The sequence below is a fragment of the Drosophila suzukii genome, chromosome X (genome assembly GCF_043229965.1).
Source record: "Drosophila suzukii chromosome X, CBGP_Dsuzu_IsoJpt1.0, whole genome shotgun sequence".
In the NCBI taxonomy this organism is placed as follows: domain Eukaryota; kingdom Metazoa; phylum Arthropoda; class Insecta; order Diptera; family Drosophilidae; genus Drosophila; species Drosophila suzukii.
This window is the reverse complement of record NC_092084.1, coordinates 17,502,311-17,519,726: the sequence shown is the minus strand read 5'-3', so window position 1 is coordinate 17,519,726 and position 17,416 is coordinate 17,502,311. Positions and strand designations below refer to the sequence as shown.

The following is a 17,416-nucleotide window of genomic DNA, read 5'->3' as shown; positions in this document are numbered from 1 at the left end:
GGGCGTGGCAAAATGGAGACAGTATGTAAATCAAATTAAAGAGAACAACTCGTGAGGCTGACAAGGCAAACAAGCAACGCAAGCTGTCTGCCTGTTAATTAACTGACAATGGGCCTCACATATTTGTATATAATTATAGAGTTTCCTGCCTCCGCCTGCGTATCCATACGTAAAATGTATATAATTTTAAATACCCAGAAACAGCTGACTCCCAACCAACCGCAAGTGCTGGCTAATTTTATGGCGAAACGAAACCCTTAATTAATAGAAAATTATTAAGCAAACAGCAGGGAGGCGAGAATGAGAGGGCCAAAAGTTGGACTACAACCGAAATATGTATATAAAAATGAGGTAAATTAATTTCTGGCTCACCTGTTCCCCAGTCTGGATCTTAACCCCACAGTTTCTAAAACTATTCAACCATAAAACGACCCCCAGGCACACAAACACACAGATACACACACACAGAAAGATACCGTGAAAATACAGAGGCAAAAGCGTAAATTCATTTGCCACACACACATTCACGCACACTGAACAAAAAGCTTTTTACACAAATGAGTTTATGGCGGTTAAATGAGTAGAAGAAGAAGAAGAGAGCGTAGCGAGGGGCGCCACAAAAATTAATACATTATTTTTAAAAGATAAATTTCAAGCATGTGCTGCTGCTGGCTGCCAACAATTAAATCAGTGAAATCCACACGCAGCACCCCAAAAATGCCACCCCCAATCCACAAAATGTTCACAACTTTTCAACTTAAATTCATTTTCTGCCGAAAATGGGGGGGTTAGGGGGATTTTCCAGGGGCGTGGGGCGATTGAGAGGGGGGGGGGGAGGGGCACTGGGGTGCCATGTGCCAAGTGGCATCACATATATATTTTTCCCGTGGTTTGTTGTAAATTTGTTTTCGTTCACTTGCAATCCTGTGACACCGCAGCCCCATCAACAGCAAAAAGAACAACCTTGCCACCCAGAAAACCCCCCTTTTACCCCCCACCCATGAAACCACCCACCAAACAAGCCGCAGCTTTTAGCCAACTGTAAATCAGTGCCGCCTTCTCTCGAGCAGCTGCTGCTGCTTCTTCTGCGTAGATAATAAATTAAACGCAGGGAGAAAGTGAGAAAAGTGGGGGAGACTCATGGAGAAAGTGTGCAAATAGATGGGGAAATGTGGGACTCAAATTTGGAATGAAAATCGCTCGGGACAATCCATAAGTAAAATATAAATAAATATGTATTAAGAAAAAATTAAAATAAAATATTTTGTATTGCAATTTTAACTTGAAATGTGCGGAAAAAGTATGCAAATAGAAGGAGAAATGTTTGGTTCCAATTTGGAATGAAAATCACCCGGGAAAATCCATAAGTTAAATAAAAGCAAATATAAGTATTAAAATAAAATTAAAATAAAATATTTAATAGTGCAATTTTAAATTGAAATGTGTGGAGAAAGTGTGCAAATAGAAGGAGAAATATTTGATTCAAATTTCGAATGAACATCACACGGGAAAATCCATATGTTAAATAAAAATAAATAAGTATTTAAACAAATTTCTTAATAAAATATTTTGTAATTTAATTTTAACTGAAAATGCATGGAGAAAGTGTGCAAATAGAAGGAGATATGTTTGGTTCAAATTTGGAATGAAAATCATACGGGAAAATCTATCCAGATGAATAAAAATAAATAAATATTTAAACTAAAATATAAAAATAAAATATTTTAAGGTATAATTTTAACTTGAAATGCCATAAGTTGATTTTAGAAAGATTAAAACAATATGAACAACGAAAAGCTTAAGCTTAAAATGCATTTACAGAAGCTTATATTATTTTGTTTCCAAATAAAAACGAAATATTTCAAAATGAAATACTAACTTGTAATACCATAAATTGTTTTTAGAAAGATTTAAATAAGATGACCAACTAAAATCTTTAGCTACAATATTTATTTAACAAATTGCTGAATTAATTTCCTTTTTTCAACACCAATAAAGCCCAGAAAGGCTAAAAAAAGGTATTCAAAGCTATAAATCCAAGAAAAGAAAATTCCAAATATATTTCCCAATCATTCTGCGATTTCCGGCCAACTTGTTTACCTGCAAAACGTCAGGGAAAACAACGCAAATCACTTACACAAAAGACCCCAAACAATTTGCGGCACACGAAAGGCTAGCTTTCTTTCCTTCTGAAGCTGAAGTTCAGCCACATAAATTTGAATGCCTTCGTCTAAGATTTATCAAAAAAAAAAAACAAGAGAAAAAACATTTGGCAGTTGGAAAACCCCCATCGGAAAATCTGGAAAAGTGAGAAGAACCTGGCAGCCCAGATGTCGACGCACAGACGCTAAAAGTGTCCAAAAAGTTGTGCCAATGTTTCACTAGATAAAATGCCGGGGCACCGGGGCCACCACAGGAACATTTCCAAGGGTGGGGTTGGGTTTGGCCAAAAAAGGGGGGCTTCAAGGTGGCTGAGCAGGCGTCGTCATCGTCGCCATTGCCGTCAACGGTTGGCGAGGGCTGACTGCCTGCCAACCGTCAACCCTTTTGTTTCAAATTAAAATTTACATATTTTAATGTGCAAAGTTTTTGCCAGGGCAAAACAAGAACAACAAAGGCAGGGGCGTGGAGCTTAGGAGGGGCCAAGGGGGGCTAGGGGGCTAGGGTTCGCCAGAGCAGAAAAGAGAAATGGGCAAAAAGAATTAAATTGACCTGTAAATATAATTTGGAAGGCAGCAGGGATGGCACAAAACGTGTTTAATTATCAAGTTGTAAACAAAAAGCAGCAGGAAAAACAGGAAAGTAGGTAGGGAGCATCCGAAAAAAAAAGAAAGGGGGAAAAACAGTATCCTTCGGATGTGGCAAGTGCAACTTGTGAAAAAGGGAAAACATTAAAAAGCCATTTTAATATCTGTTGCCAATGCAGGTGAGCTATCTGACAGGAAAAGCATAACTTTAGTTAGAGTTATTTAAAAGCCATTTTATTTTACATTGGTCTCATTAAAAAATATCTGTAAGCTCTATTTACTAACTTCATTCTTTAAATTTAAATGAATGTTTGTTCTGCTGTAAAGGTAAGGTAGTTAAACCTAACCAAGAAAACAAACAATATTTAATTAGATTTTAGGGGCTTCCTTTAAGAGTGACATCATCATCGTCATGGGTTGTCAATCGATCTGGCGGTTTTTCTGATGCCATCGAACTTCAACCTCGGATGCGAGGGATGCGGTTTCTAATTGCTTGTCAGTTGTGCAGGATTCTCCACCAGCAGTTGGCACATTTATCAATTAACATTTTGAGGCGGCCCAGGAATGAATACATCAAGTGGATACTCAGAGAAATAGGTTGAAGATCTTAATTCCTTGGTTTAAAATTAGCATTTTTAATTTAATTTTTGAATATTTTATTCTGAAAAGTTCTCAATTTTATTTTGTGGATCTCATTTATCTTTGTTATAGGAACTTAAGAAAGAAATGAACCTTTTAAAATGAGTAATTCCATATATTGGATTGGAATATAAGAAGCAGAGTTAAGGAATCTGTGATTATATTAGATACCCATTTGCAAATCAAGAACAAAATACTCTTGAATAATCTGTGAAAATATTATATATCAATTCGCAAATCAGGAAAAGAATACTCTTGAATAATCAAAACTTAAAAAATCTGTAGGAATGTTATATATCCATTTGCAATCAAGAACAAATTACTCTTAAATAACCAAGTTTTACTTTATCTGTGAAATTAGTTTATATCTTTTTGCAAATCAAGAGCAAAATACTCTTGAATAATCAACCTGCGTACATGTTATACATCTACTTGCATAAGTAGGAAGAAATTACTCTTGAATAATTAGCTTTTATCCTCCACACATGTTTTCCCAGTGTATTTACATGCATATGTGTTTACCTAGGCCAACGCTCCGTGTTGGGTTTCTTAGCTTGTGTGTGTGTGTAAGTTAACACCATTTAACGCTAATGTAATGCAAACACTTTGATGTATTTGCCTTGTTATAGCTTGTTTGTAGTTTGCACTTATGTATACACTGAGCGAATATTTGCCCAGCTATGCGAATGCATATGCTCGTCTGTGTGCGTGTGTGTGGATTGTGTCTTGTGTATTTTTCATTAACCGTGTTGCCATTATGACAATGTCCGATGTTTTTAGCCGGAAGTTCTTCTTACCTGCAAAGTATGCCAACATGGCGGTTAGGACGACGGATACGAATATTAAGGCGATGCTCAAGCATTTCCAGGAACATCGGTGCTGACAGCGTTTATCTATGTGAAACCTGCAAAAATACACAAGGAGAAAAAAGGAACGATGATGAGAGATAGTAGTAGGTAGTAAATGGCAAATAGCAGATAGCAGCGTTAAGCAAACTGAGCAATGCATTTGTAATTAACAAAGGGGGGCGGGGGCGACCGCAAGACAGGAATAAAGCCACTGGCCCCCATCGCCTCCATGTCCATGTCCTGTCCCCCACATATCCCGTACTCTGTCCTGTGGCTTTAGACGCTTGACATATCACAAGGACCACAGAAACCAGCCAACCAAACAAACACGTTTCGCATACAGCTAGGAAAATCAAGGGAGAGCACGGAGAAAAAAGTTCTAAGCTTGTGGATGAGGAATATAATTTATCTAACTTTTATAATATACAATAACACATTCGTTTCCTTTACTTTATTACTTTTTATTCGATTAGTGTGACCATGTACCCTAATGAAAGCATAGTTTGGCCATTTATCTTGCAGTGTGACCATGCAGTCAGCTGCATGTGAAGAACTATTTTCTATATTTAGTTATAGTTATAGAAAACTATCTTGGGGAAGCACACTTTTCCAAATTTCTCATATTTTCTCTCCATGCCAAAAACGCAGAGTTAGTACGCCAATGAGTTTGTCAACTGCTGGCAACAGCTGGCAACTTTTTTAATAAAGCTCCCAACCAAAAAAGGCAACGCATGCAAAATGATGCACAAGACTGAGGACAAAGACCACAGCTCCCTTTGGACCCCCCACTTGCCCAACCATTCTCGCCCCCAAAAAAGGGTGTTAATCACACATACAGCCAACAAGTCTAAGCCGCCGCAGGCAGAGCTGTCAAGTCTTTCGGCGTGGTCGCCTCTAATTGCGTAAAAGTTGAACGAAACGCTGACGAAGGGAGTTACGAAATTTTAGGGGAAACGAATATATAGGGGAAAACCGGGGTGAGGCGGGAAAGGGCCGGCCGGAGGGGGCGTGGTCCCAGCTTAAAGAGAATTAACAATTCTTGAGTTGGCAACTTTCGAAAGTTGCCCAGAATTGGGTTAGACTCGAAAGTGTCCGAGTCAGGCCTTCAAAGGTGATTCAACCCGGTAAAGGAGCAGAACGAAAAAAAAACTAAAGGAAAAACAACAGGGAGTAGAGTGGAAAACCCCTTGGGGAAAATTCCTTAAGGAGTTAGGCACTAACTAGGGAGCTCTGAACTGCGAAGAAGTTTCTACTTCACGTTGACTTACTAACTAAGTCTTTAAGGTAAGCATCTCACAGGGAAAACATAAAAGAAATCTGTAAGATATTTAAAAGGCATACAAACAGGTTCCTATGCTAAAGAATAAGGAAAATAAAAATAACTTGTTGAACTGTATAGTTCCATCAAAACTCTGAGAATTGTCTATACTCAAGCTTAAATTTATTATGATGAGATATTGCTGAATGACCATGGATTACAACACTTTTAAAACCGAAAATAGTTCCATCTAGCGGGAGAATCTGTGCATGTCCAGGCTATCCCTACGATCTGCCCATCCAATCACCCTGCCATTGGATCCTGATGGCCAGACCACCTTCATGTCCGCCGAGTGCTCCACAATCTGGTGGAGTTTCGTTCGCATTTCGTGGCAGATGTTCAGGGGCCACCAACAACTGACCAGCTGGCCGAGATCCAAGGACTCGGGATTGTTGGTTCCACTGGATTTCTTGGTCCTGCTGGCATCGAAATCACCGGAACCCGGATTGGACTCACTCTCAGAATCGGAATCGGAATACAAATCGCGACTTGCTGGGACCTTGCGGATTTGGGCCCAGGAATCGAGAGACTCCCGATTTGGGCTGGCCACCGCATGGAATTGCTGCCGGTGGCGATGCCATTTCGGAAGGCGACCACGAGTCCTGGAACCGGCTGCATCCGCATCCTGTGTCTCCCGCAGCAAGTGCGCACTGTACACCTTGTGGGCCAAGCTCAGAGTCCCGATTATCCCCATTGTGATATTTCGATAGCCCAAAATGTAAAACGACTGTCTAGTCTTGTCAATTTTGATGGAGAAAATGGGTTGTCCATATAGGGCTAGTCTGGCAGGAATGTCTGTGGCAACTTGGCATTTAAAGTAGAGCAGATTTGCTGCCCAGAAAATAAGTCTAAATAAATATGAATAACATAAAATGTATACTTTACGAAGTTACCACCAAGCAAACCCATTTCTAATAATATTTTAATATCTTAAACTATTGAACTGTTGTTCATTAAATTTAAAAATCAACGAATAATAATAATAATCAAATATAAAATATTAATAAGTTCTTATGCTTAAAAAATTGTCTTTAAATAAGTAAACGGATTTGAAACAGATTTTCTTTTAAAAAAAAAGGTATTATGAAACCGAAAAGCCTTTACAAAGATCATTTAATCAGTTAAAACCCCACCATAATATTTTTTGACTTTCAGCTAGCTATAAAAAATAAGGAAAGCTTCCCGAAAATGTAAAGGATATCCCAGCTAGCTGGGTACGAGGAAAAACAGCCTCCACTTGAACAAAATCAGTTGACTGGAAAGTCATATCCAGAGCACCCCCACTTCTCAGTCAATTTAACGCTCAGTCACTCGTAGAGTGTTCACTGTGACCCCGGGGCAAAGGGGTCAGATATATGGGGTTCTCGGGGGGCGTTGCTCCGCCCCAATGCAATACTTCTTCTTTTTTTTCGCAAGTACTACTACATACCTGGATGGCGAATATGGCGAATAATGCGGTGCATGCGCTGAGTGGGAATTACGCAACGGGAATCCTGGCATGACCAGTGGCTGTGAGCCGCTTATCTGGCAATTGCCACCGTTACCGCTCCCGGGCGGTCCGACGCCCACCTGCGGTCCTCCGGGCACGCCCACTTGGCCGCCACCGCCCACGCCGCCGGGCATGGTACCGGCGCCCATTGGAAGGCCAACGCCGCCGCGATCGATGCCCCCGTGGCCGATTGTGTTGCTGCCAGTTGACATACTCTGGGGCATCTGCTGTGGGTGGCCACCCAGCCTGAAAAATGCGGAAAAGATGGAAAATTCGGTTAGCCAGTGACGCGCAATTTTGGTGTGCACTTAAAGCGAAAGTGAGTAATGTAATTTGTAATTTAATCTTTCCCCTCTTCAGGTTGACACTTAACTTAAAATTTAAATTACACCCATTTTTATACAATTTTAAGTTGCCAATTTAGTCTCTTTTATTTCCAGTTATTAATTTATTTTTATGTTTTTATTTTCTTCTATTGTTAAGACCGTTTTACAATTTTTAATAGCCTTCTTTTCTTTTATTTCAATGAAATCAGCTCACAAGAGGCTTCTAAGAGAATAAAAATAAACATGAAGAAATTCTGTAATTACTCAGCATTTATAGCGACTTGCATTTAAACCCTATAAATTATAATATAGTAAAAATATGTACTGATCCCTTAAAATTTAAAAATAACCAAACAACATTTTTAAATTTAGCCAAGCCCAATATTTAGTTTTATGACCAAAATACCAATTCAAATTATAGTATTATTAGTATTTTTATTTCTTATAAGTATTTTTTAGCTTTTTTAAAACTTTAAAATGTCTTACTTTAGATACGACTTTTCTATACTTCAATTTAAAATTAAATTTATATCTCTGCCAAAAAGTTCGTATTAAAAATTGCCAAATAAAATTCCTAATACTACTTTTCTCCCAGTGCACTGTTGCTTGTAATGCGGAAATTAAAACATGTGCAAAAGTTTTCGCTCCACATTGGCCTCTCGCTTCTCGTTCGGCGATGTTACAATATTTAAATCGCATCCTCGCGGACAAAGGCTTATTGTTGTTGCCTCGGCCCGCTGTTATTGTTATTATTATTTTTAACGGTTAAGTGATGCGGAAATTTTAAATTAAAAAACATAAATCAATGCATGTGTGTGTGCGGCGACCATTGTATGGTGAATCGCAAAATGGGGAATGAGTTGAACGAAAAAAAAGAAAGGTTTCATTATCCCCGACCGGCAGTCGGGCGATTTTTGTTGCTGTTTGTGTTTTATTATCGCTCAGCATTAAGCGGAAATGCAGTCGCTGCTGCCATTTCTCGATAACTGCCGCCATTGTTGGAAATTCCTGTGCCTGTGTGCGTGTGTGTGTTTTGTGCGTGTGTTTGTGTGGCTGCCATTTTCAGGCGTCGCCCGCAAGTATGCAACAGAAATTACACTTTTTTCGTGCCTTACAAGCCCAAATCCTTTTTTGTGAACCTCAACGATATAGATTGAGATATTGTCACAGTTATTGTTGGAATATTTTTGGCTTATTGTTCAACTCTAAATTGCTGGCATCTTTTAGTTAGAATTGGACCACTTATTTAATATTTATTCAATTTTCTTGACCACCACACCAAGCATATGAATTCTTTTGATTTTTGTATATTTTTCTCACATTTTATTTGCCCATCCAAAACTGCCAAGTCACAGGAATTTTTTCTTGGCTAATACTTTTAAGGCAACAGCTTGATTTATTGATCAAGCAAATATTTGAAATTCCTGAGAGGTTGATTTATGTATTTTAATTTTCTTTATTCGCTAAGAAAATATTTGGGTTTCTTGACAACACAGTGAGCAATAAAAATGTTTAAGACTTGGAATTGAATAGACTATAAATAGAGTAAGCTTTTGATGGTAAAATTGTGTCTGAAATAAATTTGAGTAATTTTCTTGAGAAAGTTGCTTTACAATTTCTAATGACAATCCAGTATTTTTCAGTCGTTTAATATCACTCTCTAGTATTTCTAGAAGTTTAAACATTTATATTTGCTATGGAATGCATTTTAAAAATACACATCTAATACTTTAAGCATATTCCAATATTTTAACAGTTTAATGGCTTCAATGGGAGTACTTTCCCCAGTACTTTCGACTCAAGAGCCAGTGGCTGGCCCGCGTTTTAACCCGTTTCGAGGACCTTATCGGGGCCATGGTTATTTTTATTCCCAGCCCGACCCACCAACATCATTGTCATTGTACCGGGCTCATCGTCAGCTGCTGTCGCGTGCATTTGACATATCACATTTGGCCCTATTCGTATCTCTTCGTTTTGCTTTTGGCCCGCTTTGGTTTTTGGGTTTCATCGTATTTGTATTTGGTTTTTTTTCGCCTTTTTTTTGGTTGCGGCTCTCCGCTTTGGCCGCCATTTTGGCTTTGTTATTTATGGCCATGTCAAGCGGTCGCCGGCTGGTCAAGCGTGTGCCACGCCCCCCACGCCCCCTTCCTCAGCGATTTGGCCTGCATTTGACATGCGGTTGTTGTGTGCGGGCTTCTTTTATTTTTATTTTTATTTTTTTATTCATTCTTTTTTTTTATACATATATTTTTCCATTCTTTCCAGTGGCCATCGTATAAACTTGTATATTGCAGTCAGCTAGCCCTATAATAATCCCAAAAGTTCTGTCTGATATTTCATATTCAAAATTTTGAAAAACAAAAAAAGGAGAAAACCAAAAATCAAGCTGCAAATTTACGAGTTTTTGCCACAAAAGTTACTAGATCAGTGTAATTTATGGCGGGAAAGGGACGGCACGAATGCAAAACAGAACAATGAATGGCACCCTGGGGTCTGGGGAGCGAAAGAGACGGCTGCAGCGGCCGAGAAAGAGAGGGGAACACAGAAAGCCGCTTACACCAGCAGGCACAAGACAAATGTACCCCTGTGTGTGTGTGTGTGCGTGCGTGTGAGTATCTGTGTGAGCTCGGGACAGCTTAGCAAATACTAAGCCAGCCAGCGAGCAGCGCAAGCTGTGCCTGTGATTTATTAGCAACAATAATAGAATTAAACAATTTAAATTAAGTTGTAGCCAAAAACCATAAACAGTCTGCCAAGCGGCCCTGCGGGTTAGGCTCCACCACCCCCACCCCACAATTACCCCCCCCCCCTGGCTTACACACACACGCAACGTTTTGTTGCCACTAACTTTGATACCCTGGAAAGTCAGGCATTATCGAATTATAGAAGCAAGTAGGTAGGATATTGCAAAGAAATATATGAAAAATGATAAAAAAGAATCCGGCTCGAAGGACCAAGTACAAGTAATTTACCATTTTATATAATAATCCTTTAAAAAAAATAATAGTATGATACATTCTTGAAGAAAAACACGATTCAGTTCGACTAAAGAAAGAAAACAGGCTTTTAAACTTTTTTTGGAGGGATGTAGACATCCACAAATTTATTTTTAAAAATCCAGCTCGTAGGACCATAATCAAATAGCTTTTTATTTAAGCTTGATTTTATAAATAGTAATCTATATAAAAAATATTACATTAGACTGTCTAGGCACTTATAAACCTTTTGTTTCTAACACTCTCATACTTTTGATAATGTAATCTAATCATTAAAGGAAAATATTCCAATTGCAAACTGAAACCGATTTAAAGAAGTACCTTCAAGTTCGTGGCGCCAAATTTGAATGTATCGCTTGACCAGCAGGCGACGGAGCAGCGGAAGCCCAGCTGGGGGAAAGTTGGAAAAGCGATGGGGAAAGTGGGGCGAGGGAAAACGGAGAATGGGGGCTGGGGAAAGAGGACTTCCTCGCGCTGCTGGCGGGGCATTACAAATGCTTCCTGTGCATACATTTGGCAGCAGTTTGTGTGTGCTGACGCTTTTCCACTTCGTGTGTATATTGTTGCCATTATTATTGCCGTTGACCGACCACAGCAGCAGTCCCACTTTCGCCCCACTTTCCCCCGCTTTCACCCGCTTTTCCCACACCACCATGACACTCGACGAAAGTTGTGCACACGCAATATGGAGTGGTGCAAAAAAAAAAAAGAAAGCGCACAAAAAATGTTGCATACTTTTAAGTGCAGCGCATTTTGTAACTCAAAATGGCAGTTTGTAGTTGCATGAGTGTGAGTGCAAGTGCAAGTGTGTGTGTGCGTGTGTTTTCGTTTGCACTTGTGTTTGTGTGCGCGCGTGTGCTTGATTGTTTAATTTAATTTGGATTTAAAAGCAACGCATAACAAAGATTGCCAGCAATTATTTTTTGCCCGACACTCTTGTTATTCAATCAAATAATATTCATTTCATTTGCAATCAACAACAGCAGCAGCAGCTGCAGAAAAAGTTTTGCTTTTATTAAATTCTGTTTCTGTTTATTCCGCTTTGTGATAATAAATACTGTTTTTCCACTGGCCGTGGGGAAAAGCCAGTGGAAATGGCGTTGGTTTGCGTAAAAGGGACATAAATCCAGTGGGGCAAACTGCAATCCCGAAATCAAAATAGAAGTGCAGTTCGGGGACAGCATTTTGGGATTGAATTGAAGGACCATTTCTGCTCTCATCATAAACTCAAAGCCTGGGTTTTATTACACAGAAAAGAGGGATTTTGTGGTATTATGTTGCTACCATGTGATTTTTATTTTATATCAGCATCAGCTTATATATTTAGAAAGTCAAAACTATGTTTACTAACATCTAAAAGTGTCCAAGTAAGATTTTATAGCTACTTTTATTTAATAAAACATTTTCTATATTTTATTTTATGTCAAACAAATTATATATCTTTTATGCTCGATTATTTTTAACCCTTTGTTTAAACTGAAAAACCGTTTGTGATAAATTCACCAACGTCAATTGAGAGATTTCCCTTCGACGGAAGCAGCAACAACAATTGTTAAATAAATTTGATGAATTTCCCTGGGTTTTCCTAAGGCCCTTTTCTCCCTTTTTCCACTATTTTCCATTTTCCATTTTCTATTTTCCCTATTTTTTCATTTCCCATTTTAGTTGCTTTTCCCCTATACAAACGATCGAGCCTCGAGGCCATGGAACATTTTGTGCAAAGTTTTCAATGGGCCACCCACACACACACACATTGAGTGGAAGTGGAACAAAACTATGAATTTAGTTTTTCTGGCATTGTTGGGTTAACGCTGCCCCTGCCCCTTAACCCTTGGCTGTCCCGTCATCGGATTCGTGCCTCACAAAGCGAAAACTAACAAAAACGCCCACCAAAAACGTGATTTTCGCCAAATTTCACACACAAACACTCACACAAGCGGAAAGTTGAAGAAGCGAAAGGGAGGGCACGAGAAGAGCAGAAAGAGATGGCATGATAGCGAGTAAGAGAGAGAGGAGAATACGAAGCCAGGCAACCAAGATAAATCCAAACAAAATTACACGCTGTGTGTGAAGCGCTGAAAACGTGCTAGAAAAATGAAGCGCGAAATCAATAATAACACACAATAAAAAGGGACAGCTGTAGCGAAAAGGAGAAAGAAAGAGATAGCTTGACTAGGAGTGAAAGAGACGGGGGGCACAAATAGGTGAACAACAAACTGTGGCAAAAGGCTACGTGCAACATTACCATCTGCAAGTGCAAGCAAATCAGAGCAATTTCATTGTCCTGTCACGCATTCAAAAAGTGCTAAAATTGGCCAAGGGAAAACAAAAGATTTTTCCAGCGAAAGAGTGTCAAATAATTGTTGGAAATAATGGATTGGAGTTGCTTATTTTAGGAGGGGAATAAAAAAAATCACCAGCAGGTTTAGATATATTATTAAGATTTTGCAAAATATAATACAAAAAAACAATATAGACTTAAGGTTAAAAAGTTATGTATAGTTTACTTTTTATAGTACATGAAATTCCTTATAATATATCTTTAATCTCTTTTTAAAATAATTTTTTTTGCCAGTAACTTGTATTTTTGTTAGGACCACAGTATTTTTTTTTTACCACAAATAACTTGTTTACTGATTGCCAAAAAAAATTCCCCAGCTTAAAATCTATTCCGCGAGACTTTAAAATGTTTCCAGCTCTACAGTAATTTTTTTTTAAGCATTTGCCGCAACCGCCTTTCCTTTGAGCATAATTTTCTTTTCTTCCTGTCTGAGACAAAAGGCAGCGAGATGAAAAACAAAAGGAAAATCGCAGACAAAGAAAGTTTTGGGGCAAAATTTTGCAGCGATGTGCTTGAGGGCAGGGGCGTGGGTCAGAGCGGCGGGCAGGGGGGCAAATCAATTTAATTAGTTTCTGACTTTCATTTACAAATTATGCATAAATCTGTAGACAGCGCCCCAGAGACCATAAATTAAGCGCCAGCGCCAAACTCAAACTCTTGGCCAAAAATAAAAGAAAAAGCCGGCGGAAAAAAAAGAAAGAAAAGCGAGGGAAAAGAGAAAAACTTTTACGTAGCACAACACAAACAACAACAAAACTTGTATCTAACTACAGAAGAGGAAGAAAATAGGAGGAAAAACGAGGGTTGGACGCAAAATTAATTTGCGCTTTTATTAAATTTTCTTTTGCCGCTCTTCGCAGGACACGAGGCGAAAAAGGGCGTAGTGTAAAGGGGGCGGTGGTGAGGAGGTCAGGGGCGGTGGGCGGCGGGGGGCAGGTAATCACGCCCACAGGGGAAAACACACACCACACACACACACACTCTCATCTACCACGCGTATGAGCAATTTTTATCGAGCGTAAAAGCAACAAGCGAATAAAGGAGCAAAAGGATATCCAGGGGTGGAGATAAAGGGGGTTGGAAAATGGCAGGGAAGGCGGGCCGAGGGGGGCGCAGAATTTAGCCAACGCTGCTGTCAAACAAAAATGCAACCCCTTGAACAATTTTTTATACACGATTTATTTCCATTTTCTGCTATCCCTTTATTTTTTTTTTGCACAATTTTCTTTTGTGAAGAGGGTTTGGGGGCCAAATGCCCCTCGAATTTTCCATGCTCCAATGCACGCAATATTAAGAGGGCACATGAAAATTATTACAAAAAAAATCGAAACGAAAATTGAAACAAGTACTGGGATTCTTATCCCCCAAGAGATCAATCATTAAAGTTAATTTACGGAAGAAAAATTGGCGATTCGTAGGAGGGAAAAACATTTTAAGAAATAAAATAATTGAAAAGGGTATATTTAATGAATCAAAAAAATTGTTATAGTAGCTATAAAACTGCTCTCTTAAATAGAAATATATAATATATTATTTGAAGACATAGTAAGTAGCTTAAAAATACTAAATAAAAAATACTAATTTTCTTTTGTAACCTATTTTATTATTTAGTATTTTTTATGATTTTACAAAATTTTAGTTCTTGCATTTGAATATCATAGACGTTTTGCAGACGTTTTAAGTTGCTTAAAAATATTACTTTCTATTCCTATTACAGATATTTCCATATTTTGTTTTGTATTTTTTTTAGAGCAACCTCAGCTTGCTGCAAATATTTAATTAACAATTTCATAAATCCCCCTCAAAGTCTTGTGAATTCCCCCCATTTTATTGCCACATTTTTCTCCCACTTAAGTCGCCCAGCAAATTGCAAGTTCGCGACTAAACCGAAAGGTAAATGATCTAAAAATGGCAACCAGAGGCGGGGCTGTAGGGCTTTTCCGAGGGGGGCTATATCAGTTACGCTCTCTCGTGGCAGATGATTCTGCAAAATGGAAGCGAAACCCCGGCCTTAACCCTCCACTGGCCCCCTGGGTGAAGTCGGGCGACTAATAACACCCCGAGGGAACAGCCAGTCGCCAGGGGGCGTGGCCATGGGCGTGGACGGGGAGGGGGCGGCGACTGCCAATGATCAAAGAATTTTCCACTGCGCTCTGGTTCATCCTTTTGATTTTTTTCCCTGCCAGTTGCCATGCTAAATTTTTGTTATGACGGCGGAATTAATATTATTAAGGGTCGCACAGACCGCTTGGTCCCTTTCTTTTTCATTTTTTTTTAGCTGTTGTGTGTTTTTTGCAGCCGTTGAGTTGATAATTTCGCGATGGCAAACCAGCAGAGAGAGAAAAAAAATGGAAAATATGGAAGGGGGTTTTCCACGACGTCATTATCAGCAAATGCCGCACGCCGCTTTGTTTGACAAAAGGGGGCAGGCAGGCAGAGGGGCACCCAACGCCCCTGCTCATCCCTGTTTTGCCTGTTTATGGCCCTTATTAAATATTTACAGTTTTGGCAAGTTTGAAAAGCGCCTTTAATTGCTGTCACTTCTAGATTAATTATTTACACAGCCCACAGAAACACACATTGGCGCTTGTTTATACCCTGTGCGAATAAATCGAATGAATTTAATTAGAGTTGGCGGTCTGTGGAGTTTAACTACGGAATGCATAATCGATTGAGGGGAATGTAATTCTTGTTAAAGTGTACAGGTTTACAATAAATATTTAAGTCTATGAAAGGTTTTTACAGAAAGGAAACACTAGATTTTATTTTAAAATATCACAAATAAAAGAAAAGCATTTAAAATGTTGTGTAGTATTTTTTATATATATTTATATACATTTATATATATTTATTTATATATTTTTTAAATAAGTAAATAACAAAACATAAGTTAAATATATGAAATAAAATATAGACATATTGCCTTGTTTTTTACTATTTTTTACTTAAGATTTCCTGTAACAACTATTTAACTATAGACAAAAACCCGGTAAAAAAAAAAGCAAATAAAAGCTAAGCTTCCTGCTGCACAAACTCGCAAGTAATTTCCTCTCCTTTCAGAGGGCATTCTCCAGTCGAGTTTTCCAATTTCCCCCATTTTCCCCGAGTCTGCCAAGTCTGCATTTGTCTGTCAGCCGCCTTCGCGTTCGTCGGAAAATGGAAAATGGCAAGGGGAAAGGCGAAAGGCGAACGGGGAAAGGCCTGAAAAGCGTCGCGCGATAAGCGCCTCAAACATTTTTCCAAGCGCTTATTAATTGTGTTTGTCGAGTGACGACGGCTGCTTGAGCCCGGCGAAAAAGGATACGCAAGGTAACGAGGGTGTTTGCCAAAGGATTATGCAGCGATGTCCTCGACGCGACGCTCCAAGGCAAACACGGAAAAAGCGGAGGTGGAAAACTCGGGAAAGCGGCTGAAATTTAGTTGGCATTTTCCGCCCTCCTTAGCAGCCACCTGCTGGGCAGCAGAAAGATTTTTAATATTTGCCAGAAGTGTGGCAATAAAATCAATCGAGCTAATAACGGAAATTGCCCAAGGAAGAAAGGCGGAAAAAACGCAGGGCAGAAATTGGGAAATCGAAAAACGCAGCGGGTCATCGGCCAGCAAGCACGTGGCATTTTCCCTCATTGGGAAAAAAATAAAATATAAATATATATATATTTATAGAAATGCTATGCCTCGATTCCGATTTGAAATGGCATAAATTGAATTAGACGCCGGATTTTGGGATTCCTGCAGCTGCAAGTGCAGCGGAAAGCCACCACCAGCAAAATAGAAAAATATAGCAAAATAACAAAATAGCATCCCTGATATTTCGCAGTCCTGCGATCCTGGAACACCCCCTCATTTTGACCACTTTTGGGCGTTGCCATAAAGCAAAGTAATATGCTCGCCCATCTGGCTAATAATCAAATCAATGGGCGTGGTCATATTTTTAGATTGCCAACAGCCCGCTTTTTATTTCCGGTCCATCAATTATCGAAGGTCCTGTGATATCGGAAGAAAAGGAAAAAGTCGGGGGAGGTTTTTCAAGATTTTTCTATACCCTTCAAAGTTGGTAAATACCTACGATTCTAAAATTGTATAGACTTTCGAGAAGATCCTAATTTTGTATACGTATTTTTTACCCTAAGTATTTTATGATATATATTTTTTTACATATTTCAAAATGCATAGAACATGTTTTACCATTGACATATTGAATATACTTCATTTTTAATAAATAATTTAATATACAATAGAACTTCAAGCTAAAAAATATAATATTATATGCTACAACAAGAAAGAATAAACATTCTTTAGGATCATAACTAATTAAAAGCCCTATAAAAATGCCCACTACAGTGGTCTTCATTTTTCAACGGGTAACACCTCCTTATCGAGGCGACCAACCTGTAATTATACAATCTCGGACTGCCTTTCGTAACCATATTAATTTTCTGGCATTTCATAACGCACAATGGTGATGATCTCCATGGGTCCAGTGACCGCCCTCAAGTTAATTTGCAACATAATCTTTTAATCTGGTTTTTGTGTCAAGCGCAGACCGACGAGCATTGCAGGCAAATAACGGGTGGTTATTTCCCATTTCCCATTTTCCACCCAAAAGGGAAAAGCCACCCCATCGACAGGACCATCAACCCTTGATGGCGAAACGGTGGATGGGATTTATGAAAAATTCATTAGTTCCGTGTGCGCTACTCGCATCCATGGGA

General features: G+C 39.0%; 1 protein-coding gene across 5 annotated transcripts in view; it reads right to left on the bottom strand.

The window, feature by feature from the left end:
• The window catches only part of Ten-a (tenascin accessory), a 169,324-nt gene that overhangs the window by 66,026 nt on the left and 85,882 nt on the right, over positions 1-17,416 (bottom strand). For all 5 annotated transcript variants that reach the window (XM_065868155.2, XM_065868156.2, XM_036819892.3 and 2 more), the window contains 2 exons: positions 6,982-7,287; positions 4,184-4,290 (listed from right to left, as the gene is read on the bottom strand). In XM_065868155.2, the coding sequence (XP_065724227.2) occupies positions 4,184-4,290; positions 6,982-7,287 (413 nt within the window). The remainder of the gene's footprint in view (positions 1-4,183; positions 4,291-6,981; positions 7,288-17,416) is intronic.